We start from the raw sequence: 14,840 nt of genomic DNA, 5'->3' as shown, positions 1-14,840 counted from the left end.
TTACAGGGTAATCAAACTTAAAGAGCTCAGAGGACTCCCCTCTAGTCTTAGGTTCAAAGTACAGCAAACAAAGATAAACACTCTAGTAAAAGGTACATTTACAAGTTGAGAAAACAAAGGAAAACTAACACGCCTTGCCTGGCTATTTACTTAAAAGTTTGAAATAGGAGAGACTTGTTTAGAAAGATGTGGAGAACCTGGATTGATGTCTGGTCCCTGTCAGTCCCGAGAGCGAACGCCCTCCCAAAACAAAGAACACAAACAAAAGCCCCCCCCGCCCCAAGATTTGAAAGTATCTTGTCCCCTTATTGGTCCTTTAGGTTAGATGCCAGCCAGGTTACCTGAGCTTCTTAACCCTTTACAGGGAAAAGGATTTTGGAGTCTCTGGCCAGGAGGGATTTTATAGTACTGTACACAGGACAGCTGTTACCCTTCCCTTTATAGTTATGACACCACCTAAGGCAAAGCATCTGTGAAACGGACAGTAAAAGTCAGTAGTGCCTTGTAACAAATATATGTAGACTGCCAGATGACGGCCTTGCACAACTCTTTCACAGAAGGCCTTTCCCTCTAAACCTAGGAACCTAGTATGAAAGATACCTGGGGAGAAAACATTGCAGTTTTATACAGAAATAAATGACGGTTACTAGAGTTCTTTGAGATGGACTCTGCATATTCACATTCTTGGGATGCACCAACCAGTGCAGCTTGGATGGTGGAACCTGCTGATACAGTGTCCATTAGAGCCCACATGCCACCCCTCCTTCTCCTTCCCTCATCATTCAAACACATTCTGAGGAGGAGGCTATAAAAGGGGGCATGGTGCCACCTGCTACCTCAGTTCCTGCCACTGCTAATATAGAGTACAAAATTGATTAAAACTCAGCAGAAAAGGGGAAGGCAGACTGGGAATATGAATATGCAGAGTCTACCTCAAACAAATCCACCTACATGCAAGTGTCGGAGAAAAACTTTCATTTCTCCTTCAAGTGTCCTCTCATATTTTTATTCTTGGGATCGTTTGGCAAGCAGTAAATAAAAAGGTAGAGGGACACGGGTCCTCCTAATTAAAGATTGACCCACTTGGTCCACAATCATTGACTTTGTACAAGGTGGCACACCATCCCTTCAGATTGTCATCTGTGGCAATTTATCTACTGCAGATTGGTCAAGGGAATGCACATTCCTGAATAGGTTGTCAGAGTCCTCCTCCTACTGTAATAACTCTTTAATTGCTAGGGATAGATGGCTGGGATGTGAAAGAGAATGGAATGGTTGATCCCACCGAGTGACGAATAAGTGAAAAATTGGCCAATCACAAGAGAATTACCCAGTGTAGAGAGATCGTCTCATGGTGGAGAAATGATTTAGTGGCCCAACGCGCCCCCATCAGCACCTGCTTTTGGCATGATCCCTAGCCTCTGGCAGCTGGTAAACCTTACAGAAGCCTAAAGGCTATTCTAAGTTACATTTTTCAGAGTAGCAGCCGTGTTAGTCTGTATCCGCAAAAAGAACAGGAGTACTTGTGGCACCTTAGAGACTAACAAATTTATTATATATTTATTTATTATATATTATTATTATTTTTATTATATATTAAATTTATAAGTTACATTGGAGAACTAGAGTAGTACACCATAGGCCCAAGTTCAAGGAAGCACAAAGGGCATCTTTGTATCCCACATCCACCCCTGAGCCACACACCCCTCAGTTTTAGCAAAGCATCTATGCGAGTATCCGGATCCCTCCCTATTTCTGTGATTATCTGAGCCACATACTTTGGGAACAGAAATGTCTTTTCCTGAATCTGCCCAAACAAGTACTCCCATCCTTCTATCAATCCTTGTTCTAGTAGTCCCCTGCAGGGTCCAGGGAGCTCAGTAGGGGATTACTAAAGCCTTGTGGTTCTAGATATTTGCTTCATTAACGAATCCTTTATCAGAACTGAAATGTCTGATGAAGTATGCCTCCTCTGAGGAGAAAGAGGATATAAGAGGAGGAAGAGAAGATGGTTTAACCTTCCTCTCAGAGACCATGGACCTTTTAAAGCTTTTCCTCTCAATCTTAACCTACATTAGAGTGTGTGGATGGAGAAACAGACAGGGCCGGCTCCAGGGTTTTGGCCGCCCCAAGCAGCCAAAAAAAAAAAAGCCGCGATCGCGATCTGCGGCAGCAATTCGGCAGGAGGTCCTTTGCTCCCAGCGGGAGTGAGGGACCATCCGCTGAATTGCCGCCGAATACCTGGACGTGCCGCCCCTCTTCGGAGTGGCCGCCCCAAGCACCTGCTTGCCAGGCTGGTGCCTGGAGCCGGCCCTGGAAACAGAGAAGTGAGAGGACAAAGAAAGGAGGTAAGCAGACCTGCATAGGGAAGTGAAGTAGCCTTAACACTGAATGGGACTTTGGATTGATAACCTGACCACTAAGGAGAGGATGTCTGGATAAATCACCTCCATAAAACATTTCTTACATGATTAATAAGCCCTTTGGCATCCTAAAGCCCATGTTTTATGGTAAGAGTCTGATAGGAACATCCCCTGGCACTCCTGTGGAAAGAAGGAAAACTACAGTACTGAGAAATGTGGCGTCCCCAGCCTCAGCAAATGAAACTCTCTGATGTGTGTCCCGAGTTTACTGGGACTTTCGAGGGGAAGAAGGGTTGAAATGCTGTGGTATTCCACAGTGTCAGGTTGGCCTCTGTGATGAGTGGAGGAGCTGGAGCATTCAGTCCAGTAAGGCGAACTTGCAGACAAGTAAGGGGCTCTCTTTAAAGTGCTGCCAGCTCTAGAGGAGCACAAACGCCAAAAGTGGGATCACTGGTGCAGTGTGGAGGATTTTTCAAAATATGCCACCTATCCTGAGAAGTAAAGGGGGAGGTTGAATTCCTAATGTTGACAAAGGTGGTGGTCTCACCACTGGAAGCCTGAGATTAAGGGGAGACAGAACCTCCTGGTTTGTGACGGCTACCATGGGTCTTGCTGTTAGAAACTCTTCTGCCTGCCCTGTGAGAAAGAACTTCCAAGACTGCTCCAACTGTTTGCAAGGGAGAGCAAGAAGGGAATTCAGAATGATGACAATATGAGCCTGCTGCTAAGGAAATTTGTGTTTAGCGATGCCTGTCGCATTTTCTGCCTAACCAACTAGCTGATTGCTCAACAAAGAGCCACAGGAGTCAAGGCTCAAAAAGGATCTTCTGCCTGGAGTCAAGGCAGAAAACAAAATGAGAAAAGCACAGGAGAGAGTCTACAGAAACTGAAGCTGGGCAGGGAGAAAATACCTTGGAAGCTAGTGAGTGGCCACGCTGTTTAACTGCAGTGAGAAATCTATTAGAACAGAATGTTGTATAATTTTTCAAGATTTCTAATTATAAACATAAGTAATTACACTAAAATTATAATCATGAAAGAAGCATCATTATCTTTTAGGTCTAAAATTTGACTTAAAAGTGTTAAAGCACAGTAGGTAATGGCCTATTGACTCTAAATACCTAATTAAAAAAATCCACCATTCTATCACAACAAAATTTTAAAAATACTAACAAATCATTGCATTACTTATTCCTCATCATACAAGATTTTTGTTCTGTTGATGCATATGCAGAGATGCAGCAACAGTTTAGTGTGTTACTGTGGACTAAACATAAATTTAAGACCGAGCGATGGTTGGGTAATAAAACCCATCTCTACCACTAATTTGCTGTGTGGCAGAGTGAAATTATTTAAATCATCAATTTTAATCACAATTTAAATCAGCAAGCAGGAAACCTTGATTTAATCATTGATTTTAATCTTCTTCTGCATTTGTACTTTTTAGTTATTTTCCTAAAGAAAGGATAATTCTCATTAGTTGGTAACCATTAAAACATGTTGATGTGCAACTAAATATAACCTTTAAACTACATTTGGTGTTTCTTTTTACTAAACAGAAGGACACACTATATCTATACACATTTAAGCAATTATATAGCTTATCTTACATTTATCTTACATTTATTCACGTTTCTTACTTACTAGATGATGATTCATTTTTTTACTTGTGATTTGTGTCAAGCTCTATTTGGAAATTTGAATTCAATTAAAAATGCACAAAAATGGCATTTTACAACATTTTTCGTAGTTAACTAAAACTACCCTACATGTGTGGGATACACAAGAAAAAATATTATCAAATCCTGTTCTAAATTTAAAACTAATTGATTTATTAAAGGTTTCAGAGTAGCAGCCGTGTTAGTCTGTATCCGCAAAAAAAACAGGAGTACTTGTGGCACCTTAGAGACTAACAAATTTATTAGAGCATAAGCTTTCGTGGACTACAGCCCACTTCTTCGGATGCATATAGAATGGAACATATATTGAGGAGATATATATAAACACATACAGAGAGCATGAACAGCTATCAGGAACAGTATCCCTGATAATGTCACAGCTAACCTGGTGGCTGAACTTTGTGATTTTGTCCTCACCCACAACTATTTCACATTTGGGGACAATATATACCTTCAAGTCAGCGGCACTGCTATGGATACCCGCATGGCCCCACAATATGCCAACATTTTTATGGCTGACTTAGAACAACTCTTCCTTAGCTCTCGTCCCCTAACGCCCCTACTCTACTTGCGCTACATTGATGACATCTTCATCATCTGGACCCATGGAAAAGAAGCCCTTGAGGAATTTCACCATGATTTCAATAATTTCCATCCCACCATCAACCTCAGCCTAGATCAATCCACACAAGCGGTCCATTTCCTGGACACTACTGTGCTAATAAGCGATGGTCACATAAATACCACCCTATACCGGAAACCTACTGACCGCTACACTTACCTACATGCCTCCACCACACGATCCATTGTCTACAGCCAAGCTCTAAGATATAACTGCATTTGCTCCAATCCCTCAGATAGAGACAAGCACCTACAAGATCTCTATCAAGCATTCTTAAAACTACAATATCCACCTGCTGAAGTGAAAAAACAGATTGACAGAGCCAGACGAGTACCCAGAAGTCACCTCCTACAAGACAGGCCCAACAAAGAAAATAACAGAACACCACTAGCTGTCACCTTCAGCCCCCAACTAAAACCTCTCCAGCGCATCATCAGAGATCTACAACCTATCCTGAAAGATGATCCTTTACTCTCACAGATCTTGGGAGACAGACCTGTCCTCGCTTACAGACAACCCCCCAACCTAAAGCAAATACTCACCAGCAACCACACATCACTGAACAAAACCACTAACCCAGGAACCTATCCTTGTAACAAACCCCGATGCCAACTCTGTCCACATATCTATTCAAGTGACATCATCATAGGACCTAATCACATCAGCCATACCATCAGGGGCTCGTTCACCTGCACATCTACCAATGTGATATATGCCATCATGTGCCAGCAATGCCCCTCTGCCATGTACATTGGCCAAACCGGACAGTCTCTACGCAAAAGAATTAATGGACACAAATCTGACATCAGGAATCATAATACTCAAAAACCAGTGGGAGAACACTTTAACCTGTCTGGTCATTCAGTGACAGACCTGCGGGTGGCTATATTACAACAGAAAAACTTCAAAAACAGACTCCAACGAGAGACTGCTGAGCTGGAATTGATATGCAAACTAGACACAATCAACAAAGGATTGAATAAGGACTGGGAATGGCTGAGCCATTACAAACATTGAATCTATCTCCCCTTGTAAGTATCCTCACACTTCTTATCAACCTGTCTGTACTGGGCTAGCTTGATTATCACTTCAAAAGTTTTTTTCTCTTACTTAATTGGCTCTCAGAGTTGGTAAGACAACTCCCACCTGTTCATGCTCTCTGTACGTGTGTATATATATCTCCTCAATATATGTTCCATTCTATATGCATCCGAAGAAGTGGGCTGTAATCCACGAAAGCTTATGCTCTAATAAATTTGTTAGTCTCTAAGGTACCACAAGTACTCCTGATTTATTAAACAAAGTATTATCTGTAGGTAGTTAAATGAACTGAATATTTCTGTTCACCAATGTCCTTCAGGATTTTAGATATAGTAGATCTCATCCTTTTACATCTAGTTTTTATTCACAAGCTTTTCTACTTTTTTCTTCAGTTGGTTTCTTAACTTTAAATGAACTAGTCATTGAACTGAACTAGGTGAATAAACCCAAATGTTCTCTCTGCACCTACAGAAGAGGCTCAAAAACTGGTTCAGCACTTCAACAAACTCAGGTTACAAGCGCTTAGTTAGTAACTTCCACCAATTTAGTGGTTTGACTTTCTTTGAAACTTTAACAGCAAACATGTACTGCTTAATATTAATATTTTAATTTCATTTAAATGATTTAATTGATTTTTGTAAGTTTAGGCCTTAACATATGTTGTTATAATTTCAAAGAGGTTTACTTTAAAAAATAAACCAGTATTTAATTTTTAAAAAATCCAATTATATATATATATATATATATATTAAAAGAAAAAAGTAAAACCTTTTTTTTTTTTTTAATAAAATCATTTTTATCCACCCCACTGTGTGGCCTCAAACTTGTCATAGCCTCACTGTTTTTCAGTTCCTCTCTCTGTAGTTACATATCTGCAGTACCTTGTAGAGCTGTTGGGAGGATTACTATATTTAAGACATGAGGAAAAAGGTAAATCACTACACAAGTGCTTTATATGCAGCTTTCCAAATAGGGATTTCAATTTTTTTTTATTAGTAGGCTGATTTCTCTTTAGCACAAGTATGGAACACATGTTTTTAATAATAGTAAAGTCAACAACCGTCATTCTACCACACACGTCAAGAGTAATTTCTAGTAATCCAATTGTATCACCCCCAGTTTTATTTATAATTTAAAAAAAATATATTGACTTATTCCTGTTTTACTTCAGTTTTCAGGTTGTGAGATAAGAAACAATTACACTCTTGTCACTTTATTCCACTGACATTTCTTCAGTAAACTATTCATGAATAGGCCCCCAAATGTGTAACAGTAAGCACATAATCTACTGTTTATGTGCAGTAATGAAAAGTGAGGTTTTACCAAAATGATTTTTTCCATAACAGGCAGTCCAGAAACTATACTTTGCAATTACAGTGCCTACCATCTGAGGATCTCAAAATGATTTATAAATATTCAGTATACTATAGAAGACCCTATGAACTAAGTAACTATTATCCTTATCCCACAAATGAGGAAATTGGGACAATTGTGGGCGAAAGCCAGATCTCGAAGCCTAGATTGGAACTTTAACCTCCAGACCAACAGTTCTCAAATATTTTGATAGCATGAACTACTTCTTAATAAAAAGAGCGTTCTTGCAAACCCATCCCATTCACAATTATAAGGTCTACCTCCCCTCTCATTGACAATCTCATAGCATCCCTGTGCCAACTACAGAAATATCTTGTATGGAAAACTAGTATTAAGTATGTATTTTTAGCTGCCTCTGACTGTTGTTTAGTATCTGGATACAAGGATAGCCATATAGGATAGTGTTCTATGGTCCACCGTTTGGGAACCCCTGCACTAAACTAAACTCCCTCACTATTTATAACCCAGTGGGGTGAAAAAAAACAACAAACAAAACAAACAATCCATGTGTTGCCTTATGGCCCACATTAATAACGGTTATAGTTACTAAATATACAGTACCTCCTTTACAAAGTAGCCCACTACTCCAAGGAGAACTCCAATCGAACAAAGAATTACATTAATAGGAAAGTTTGATTCCTTCAGAATGGTCCTCAACAGAGCTGGAAATAAAAAGAGATTATTATACATAAAAATAATATCATTGTATATAATTTCAAAATATGCATCTCTGCTCAGAAACAGCCCAGCAGATCTGACCTGAAATTCTCCTGTACCTGCTACTTGATTTTAGGTTTGCAAACAGGCTAATATAAGAGTTGTGGAAATTTACATTTAACATGCATAAACTCAATGTTCAACCAGTACTTATTTTCATATCCAGTGCACAACTGCATGCATGTTCCTAGTTCAAGGTCTTGGTCTGACTGGTAAGCACTAATCAGAATCGGTATTTCCCGTCAGCTCAAATGTACAAAGTGAGACAAGCATAACAAAAAGCACTCACTATATCTACCAATGATATTTTATATTTTCTTCCTTCCCCATTCCATTTTCTATATCTCGAACGGATTACCTCAATACAACACCAAAATGTTTTATGGACATCTGAAAGTGTTTAACCAAATGGGGTTTTGAATAAACAGCAAAACAATCCAACGTGTGAATTCACTTTAGGGAAGGTATATAGTGAAAGCAGATTACGCAAATCCCATAACGGGGATCTGCAGAGGCAATTTCTGAAGAAGTGTTTCAGTTAACTAGGATAGTGTTATTCAGAATTTAATTGTGCAATAAAGCCAATTACTTGCTTCTTTTTCCTATTTTCAATATCAAGTCTAGTTGAAAATACACCAATGAAAATATACCAGTAAAAAGTCTAACTAACAAGAGCCATATTAGCACCTCCCCAAAAACATTTGCCAAAGTTACATGTAACCAAATTCCAAATAGCCTTGTACCGTAGCATCTGAGTATATTATTATTAAGTTCATGTGCTGCATCCCTAACAGTAGAGGACTAAAATCAAATAGCACAAGATACAAGTTAAGCATTATATGGTACTGCAACAACACAAAAAAGTTCCTCCAGACATCTTCAAAATGAGCATGGTAATATGGGTAAAAGTTCTATAGGTATCATGGGCACCTAATACCTTCTTGAACCTCAATTAAGGAAAAAAAACCAACAGCATCCATCTAAAAATGCAGACAAAATGAGAGACCTGGCCAGCTACAGTCCACACAGAGTGCTGCTTCATCAATATACATCAGTAAACTTATGATTTCCATAGCCGTCAGGTTATGAAATACAAAATCATAACAGAACAAGCTAGACTAATGGTAAGAGGACTAATTGTTGCTATCAAATGGGCACATTTACAGTTCTTCCAGCTGTCACAGACTTAGTTATGCATCTTTCATATATCAGAATTTGGAAGCAGTATGTAATATTTGGGGTGGGAAGCACACGTCTGTGTGATTATTTCACATGTGGTATTCACCAATAGTTAACATGCAACTATACACATCCAGTTCCTCAGTAAGGTGTGCCTGTTCAAGAGACAGGGCTTCTCTACACAGAGCAGCAATGCACACTAGGAGTGGTGTGATTTCTAAAGCACACTAACTTGTTGCACATTAATTGGTCTGTGTAGTCAACCCTGCTAGTGCAGTTTTTAAAAAATCCAACACATTACTGTGCTGTAGAAATCATACCCCTGTAGGGCGCATTACCCCTCCTTGTAGATATGTCCTTAGAGTCAAGTACTTTTGTTCTATTTTTCTGAGTATTTTCATGTGAAAATGTGAACCATTTTCACACTTGAATGTATTGATATTAAGAGCATGGGTAAATTTCCTGTGGTTTAGCACGCACATCTGGGAAATGACTATACCTTTCCAAACTGTTAACTCATGTTTGTGGTATAAGGAAATGTTCTCCGGAAAGTGTCTATCTGATATTCTTAATTGTTGATATTTGTAATCTTTCCATTAACAAAAGTATAGCTATTATACACAGGAGCAGGTCTAACCACCTTCCTAGTACAGTGGCTTTGGTTCTGCAGTAACTGCTATGCACCCATTATTTTTTTACAGAATAGCAACAACTTTTGCACCTGACACAGACGAGGAACACAAAGATTTGGAATAGAGTTGTGTGGAGACAAAAACACCCCTTTTTGGTTGAATCATGCCTGCTTCTGCAGAAACTCTGGCCTTGATCCAGATATGATGGATATCCATCACAAATCTCTTTTTCTGGTTATGGGAGGACTATTTTCTGCCTTGAAATTAAGCTTATTTACATTACACATCTCAAATCCACCTCATGGATTTTACAGAATTATTTCACCCTAAGTGATGTTTATCATTCATATAAGATATAAATATGAAAAGAAAAAAAGTTAGTTATGTATTTTTGTACCCAAGTAAATCCTGATAAAAATTAAACGGTTATTTTAAAACTGGACCTGAACTGTCAATTGTGTCTTCCAGTGTTACTTCCTTGAATCTGTGATTACTTTTAATTTTTACCACTTATTTTTAAAGAAACCAGATAAGGAGAAATAAAAAAAATCCTCATTTTAGCTTAAGAAAAGAAAATTAAAGTTCAAAGCCAACACAACTAGAAAGTGGGAGGTTTTGCCTTTGCTTTATAATGTGGCTTTCTGCAAAGAAGGAGACCATTTATTCAAAATCTGGGCTGCTGTTCCTCACTACACTTTTGCAGGCAGCTTCACCCTTATAGTATCAGGGGGTAGCCGTGGTAGTCTGTATCTACAAAAACAACAAGGAGTCTGGTGGCACCTTAAAGACTAACAGATTTATTTGGGCATAAGCTTTCGTGAGTAAAAACCTCACTTCTTCGGATGCAACCCTTACAGTTTGTTAAGCTTCAGGTCCCCAGCAGGGGACTTATAAGAAGTCCTCTCTCTCAGCCACACTTAATTCAGAACTCTGAAATATGCCACTAGACTTCCAGACAGGTACTCTCCTTCGCAGAAAATCAATGAACAAAGTTAAACCAAAATCTCCCTTTGTAAGAGGAGCCCACCAGTCTGGATTCTGTGCTATAAGTAGTAGCACCCCAGGTATACCTTGGACAGGCTTACTAAGATAACAGAACTAGGGAGTGCCTTGGACTATGGTCCTGAGACCCTTCCTTCAAAGAGCCAAGTCTGCTGACATGTTGACATTACTTGCCATTTCACAGTCAAAGCAATAGACTGAATGCCAGGTTTTTGCATGGCAGATCACCTCCACAGAAGCTGATTTTTTCCACCAACAAAGTAGTGATGACTCTAAAGGAATTAGCCCTTATACCCAGAAAATAAAAAGCACCTCAGACCATGCAGTCTTCCTTAACTTAAGTAACACTGACACTTCCCTCCCCACTTCTTTGCGACCTGAAAAGCAAAAAGGGGAGCCTGATTAGCATAAATCCACCATGTCAGTGAACTTCATGAAGACTCTGAATGCTGGCATAAAGCCGAAAGTTAAAGTGATTACTAAAACTACTCTTGGCCTATAGTTAAGTGGAAGTATTTTAGATACAACATGTATGTGCAGGTAGAAGTCTTTTAGCTCTCTAGATGCAAGAAAGTCTCAAGGTTCTACCGCTTCTATAGTCTAGTTGTCTCCATCATGAAATTCCTGTAGATCACAAAAGGAGACACAGCAGATCTCAGACAGACTGAAACCGCATGATCATTCTGGCACCAAAAGAGAACAGACTAGTATGTCTAGAATAGGCCATAAAACTTCACTGTTTCCTTCTTCGCTGGCTGATAAGAGACATTAAACTGGATACATCTGTAAGAACCAGAAATCAGAGAATGGAAGCTCTTGAAGTATCCTTATGAGATACCAGAAAGCAGTCAGTCAGGGCCAGCCTCAGGGGTGGGTGACATGGGAGACTGCCCAGGGTGGTCATGAGGGTGCTGTCTGAGTGCTGCAAGCTGGCAGGCTTGGGCTGCAGGAGTGGGGTAAGTGCATGCGAACAGGGCTGCCAACCCGGCAGAAAGGTGCAGGCAGCAGGACTAGCCCCTGGGTCCCCCCTTCCCACAGGCAGAGTGGTCAGGAGTATATGGCTAAGGGAACCCCGGGGCTCAGAAACTCCTCCCTCTGCAGTCCTTCCTGTGGGCAATGGGGGGAAAGGGGAGCCCGAGGAGCTTAGGGGGGCTGGAGTGATGGAGGGAATCCAGGGGCAATAGAGGGGAGCCCACGGGCACCAGGCACACCAAATACAAGTTTGCCCAGAATGCCATTTTTCCTAAGGCTGGCCCTGCAGTCAGTGGTCTTAGGGATCTGCATTCCATTGCTGCTGAAAAAAACAGACCCTGGCCTTTGCCCATCCCAGAGCTGGGGGTGGGAGAGCAAGTCTTGCTTCACTGGCATTCAAAACTCTTCTCTGCCAGTTTGGGTCTATTCCTTTATTCTCTTCCATGGTAAGACCTCTGTAACCTTGAAGCAATGATGGGTTAGATCAGCAAACCCTATACCTCAGACAAAAGAAAGACAAAAGACAGCTAAGAACTTAATTTTCTCTCTTCCTCATATCACTAAGTCTGTTGGTCCTGTAAAGGTGGAAAAGTCAACAGAAAGGCTGCGTAAAAAAGAAGGCAAACCAGAATTCAAGGAGAAAAAGTTTAAAGAGCAGGACGATACCACAGCATAGAGTACCTCTCTATTCAATACCTCATCAGCAGAAGCTTGAAACATTCAGCTTCTAGTGCTTTGTAAAGGTAAGTAAACTTGCAGATTTAAAATGATGATACAGAGGACTGCACTGAGCATGAAGTAGCAGGAGATCAGGGAGAGTGTACCCAAAGTGTCCAGAGTACATTCTGTTTCTGAGATCTTTAAAAATCTTGTGATGTAGTTCCTAAGCCATTATATGATGGTGCCTCCTCTCTCATGAGCTTTTTTCTTACTTTATCTGGAATTACACTGGAACCGAGTTCCTCTGTATGGTTTAGTTCTTTTCAACTAAATATGCAGAGCTCATTTTACATCTAATTTTGGCTATTTTCTCTCTTCATGATGATTACACCTTAGGTAGAATGATGGACAGATTATGCCCTGTGGAATTCTGCATTACACTTTGGAGTAAATTCTGATATAATGCTACTTTCCTAGGATGATAACTGCACTATTGTTTCTCCACTGACAAGGCTGTTAGCTTGCATGTCTCAGGTAGGTCATGGCAATTAGGAAAACCACTTCAATTATTGTTTCTCTGTTGCCTTTTCATTAAAGAGGTTAACATAGCTCAAGCAGAACTGCATTTGGGTCCAGATTCAGGTTCCAATTAGTGGCTTGATTCCTGCTGTTTTTGGAACCTCTTCCTTATATAAAAATGTATGATCGATTTTTTTTTTTTTTTTTTTTTTTTTGCCAGGGGGGCTAGAAATGGATGATTGATGAGGGGATGTGACCGGGGAAACAACAAAAGAAAGAAAAGTGGTGCTTGTGGAAGTCAAGTGAGACACATAAAGGGAAGGAGATGAACAGAACGATGAGGAAGAAGAGTGCAGAGGGAAGCTGAGGTAGGAGGAGAGAGGTAACAAAAGGAGCTGAGAAGCCCAATGATATAACTTGTGCCTGAAGTTGAGCAGTGAAGGTCACAAGGAGAGGGCAAAAGGTTAGAGATAAAAGGTGAAACTAGTCAAAGTGAAAAGTTACAGCCTAGATGATGTCATAATTCAATTAGGTCTGATCCATTTCCAATAATTAACCACAGACTTCGCTGACACACATGCTGAGATGGACTGGCATCACACAGGCCAAGCAGGTGATTTTCTATTCCCAGAGGTCTGCAAGGTTCACTTGGGTTGGGAGGAACAAGCCGTGCTACATTCACCCAATATGTGACTATACCTGCTTGCTATCATTTCAATATTAGGAGCCCTGAAGTGTCTTACCTCCCAGGGCACAGCTCACAAACACCAGCAGCACAACGAATGGCGGCTTCGTCCGTACGATATGGAATTGTCCATGGAACTCGGTCTCCACCGAGAAAAAGCTGCTGTTTATGGCGCTCATTCTGCCTGAGCCCCGTGTCACTCAATTCACCGGGCTCACAGCCAGCACCCCCCACCCCCGAGTGGAGAGACGGGGCACCACGGCCCTGGCCTAAGTCCTAGCTGGGCCCTCTCACTGCAAGGATGGATTCCCCACTTGCCCACTGCAAAGGCTCAGCGCAGGTCCTGGGAGCCCTTCTCCCACCCAGTCCTCAGAAGGAGGTGGCAAGGGGCCGTCCCAGGAGCCGGATCCCTCCGTGGGCAGCGCCCAGGTTCAACCTTTCCTGTTCCCACAGGGTCCACCAGAGCCCTCTCTCGGTTAGTTTCAGGCCCGGCCTACTTTGGGTGTACTGAGCATGCTCACCCGAACTGAGCATGCCCAGTAACCTTCGTTGTAGCCACTGCCCTCTCTCTGCCCTTACTTCTACTTACGATTTGCTGCCTCCTCTTTGGGGGGGGGTTTAAAAGGATTAAGGGGGGGCAAATCGCAGCAGGGTGGCTGTCAGGGTCTGAGCAGGGGGAAGAATTTTACTGGCCTGGGGGGTTCAAGCTACTGTAGCTAGCGGCAGAAGAGGGGCTGAAGGGGAAAAATCAGTGGTGGGGGGTCAGAGCCGGGGTTAAGCCGGGGGGAGACACCGCCAGACCCCGTGCGGGTACAAAACCCCCGTTTAGCGAGGGGGGGGGACAGTGACCCTGTGGGATGAGCCACCCACTGTGCTCGCTAATTTAGAGGTGTGTTTGGGCAGAGGCTGTTTTTGTTCTTCTCACAGGGACGCTGCATGTCAGCCTCGGAGCAGAGGGCGGGTTCCTGGGACTGGGGTCTTAAAGGCACAGGCCTCCAATTCCTAGCCTGTCAAAGCTTAATCACCGCAGCTCCTCTCTATCCTATACAAGTGTTGCAGGGCCAGGGCCACCCAGAGGGGGGTGCCAAGTGGGGCAATTTTCTGCAGGGGCCCCCACGAATATGTCGGAGGCTGCCCCCGCCTCCGTCTTCCCCTGGTGCCTCAGCGTGCCGCGTCCAGGAGCGGCCCTGGCGCACTGCAGCGCCATGGCTCCAACGCTGTCCGGGGCCGCTCTTGGTCGCAGCACGCTGAGGCTCCAGGACAGGAGGTAAGCGGCATGGTAAGGGGCCGGGCACCCCCCCAACCTCATCCTAACCATCACCATCACCCAGCAACAGCCCATTATGTAATTGCAAATGTATACATACCATTAAAGCATTTAATGTTTTTAAATAA

At 41.9% G+C, this 14,840-nt stretch overlaps 1 protein-coding gene across 1 annotated transcript in view; it reads right to left on the bottom strand.

The window, feature by feature from the left end:
- Positions 1–13,624, bottom strand: part of LOC128836127 (sodium/hydrogen exchanger 10-like) — a 239,766-nt gene extending 226,142 nt beyond the window's left edge. The window contains exons 1-2 of the mRNA XM_054026143.1: positions 13,504–13,624; positions 7,641–7,741 (exon numbers count right to left, since the gene is read on the bottom strand). Of these exons, the coding sequence (XP_053882118.1) occupies positions 7,641–7,741; positions 13,504–13,624 (222 nt within the window). The remainder of the gene's footprint in view (positions 1–7,640; positions 7,742–13,503) is intronic.
- Between the last annotated feature and the right edge of the window lie 1,216 nt (positions 13,625–14,840).

This window comes from Malaclemys terrapin, chromosome 4 (genome assembly GCF_027887155.1).
Source record: "Malaclemys terrapin pileata isolate rMalTer1 chromosome 4, rMalTer1.hap1, whole genome shotgun sequence".
Lineage (NCBI taxonomy): Eukaryota > Metazoa > Chordata > Testudines > Emydidae > Malaclemys > Malaclemys terrapin.
The sequence above is the reverse complement of the archived record's forward strand: the minus strand, read 5'-3'. Positions and strand labels throughout refer to the sequence as shown.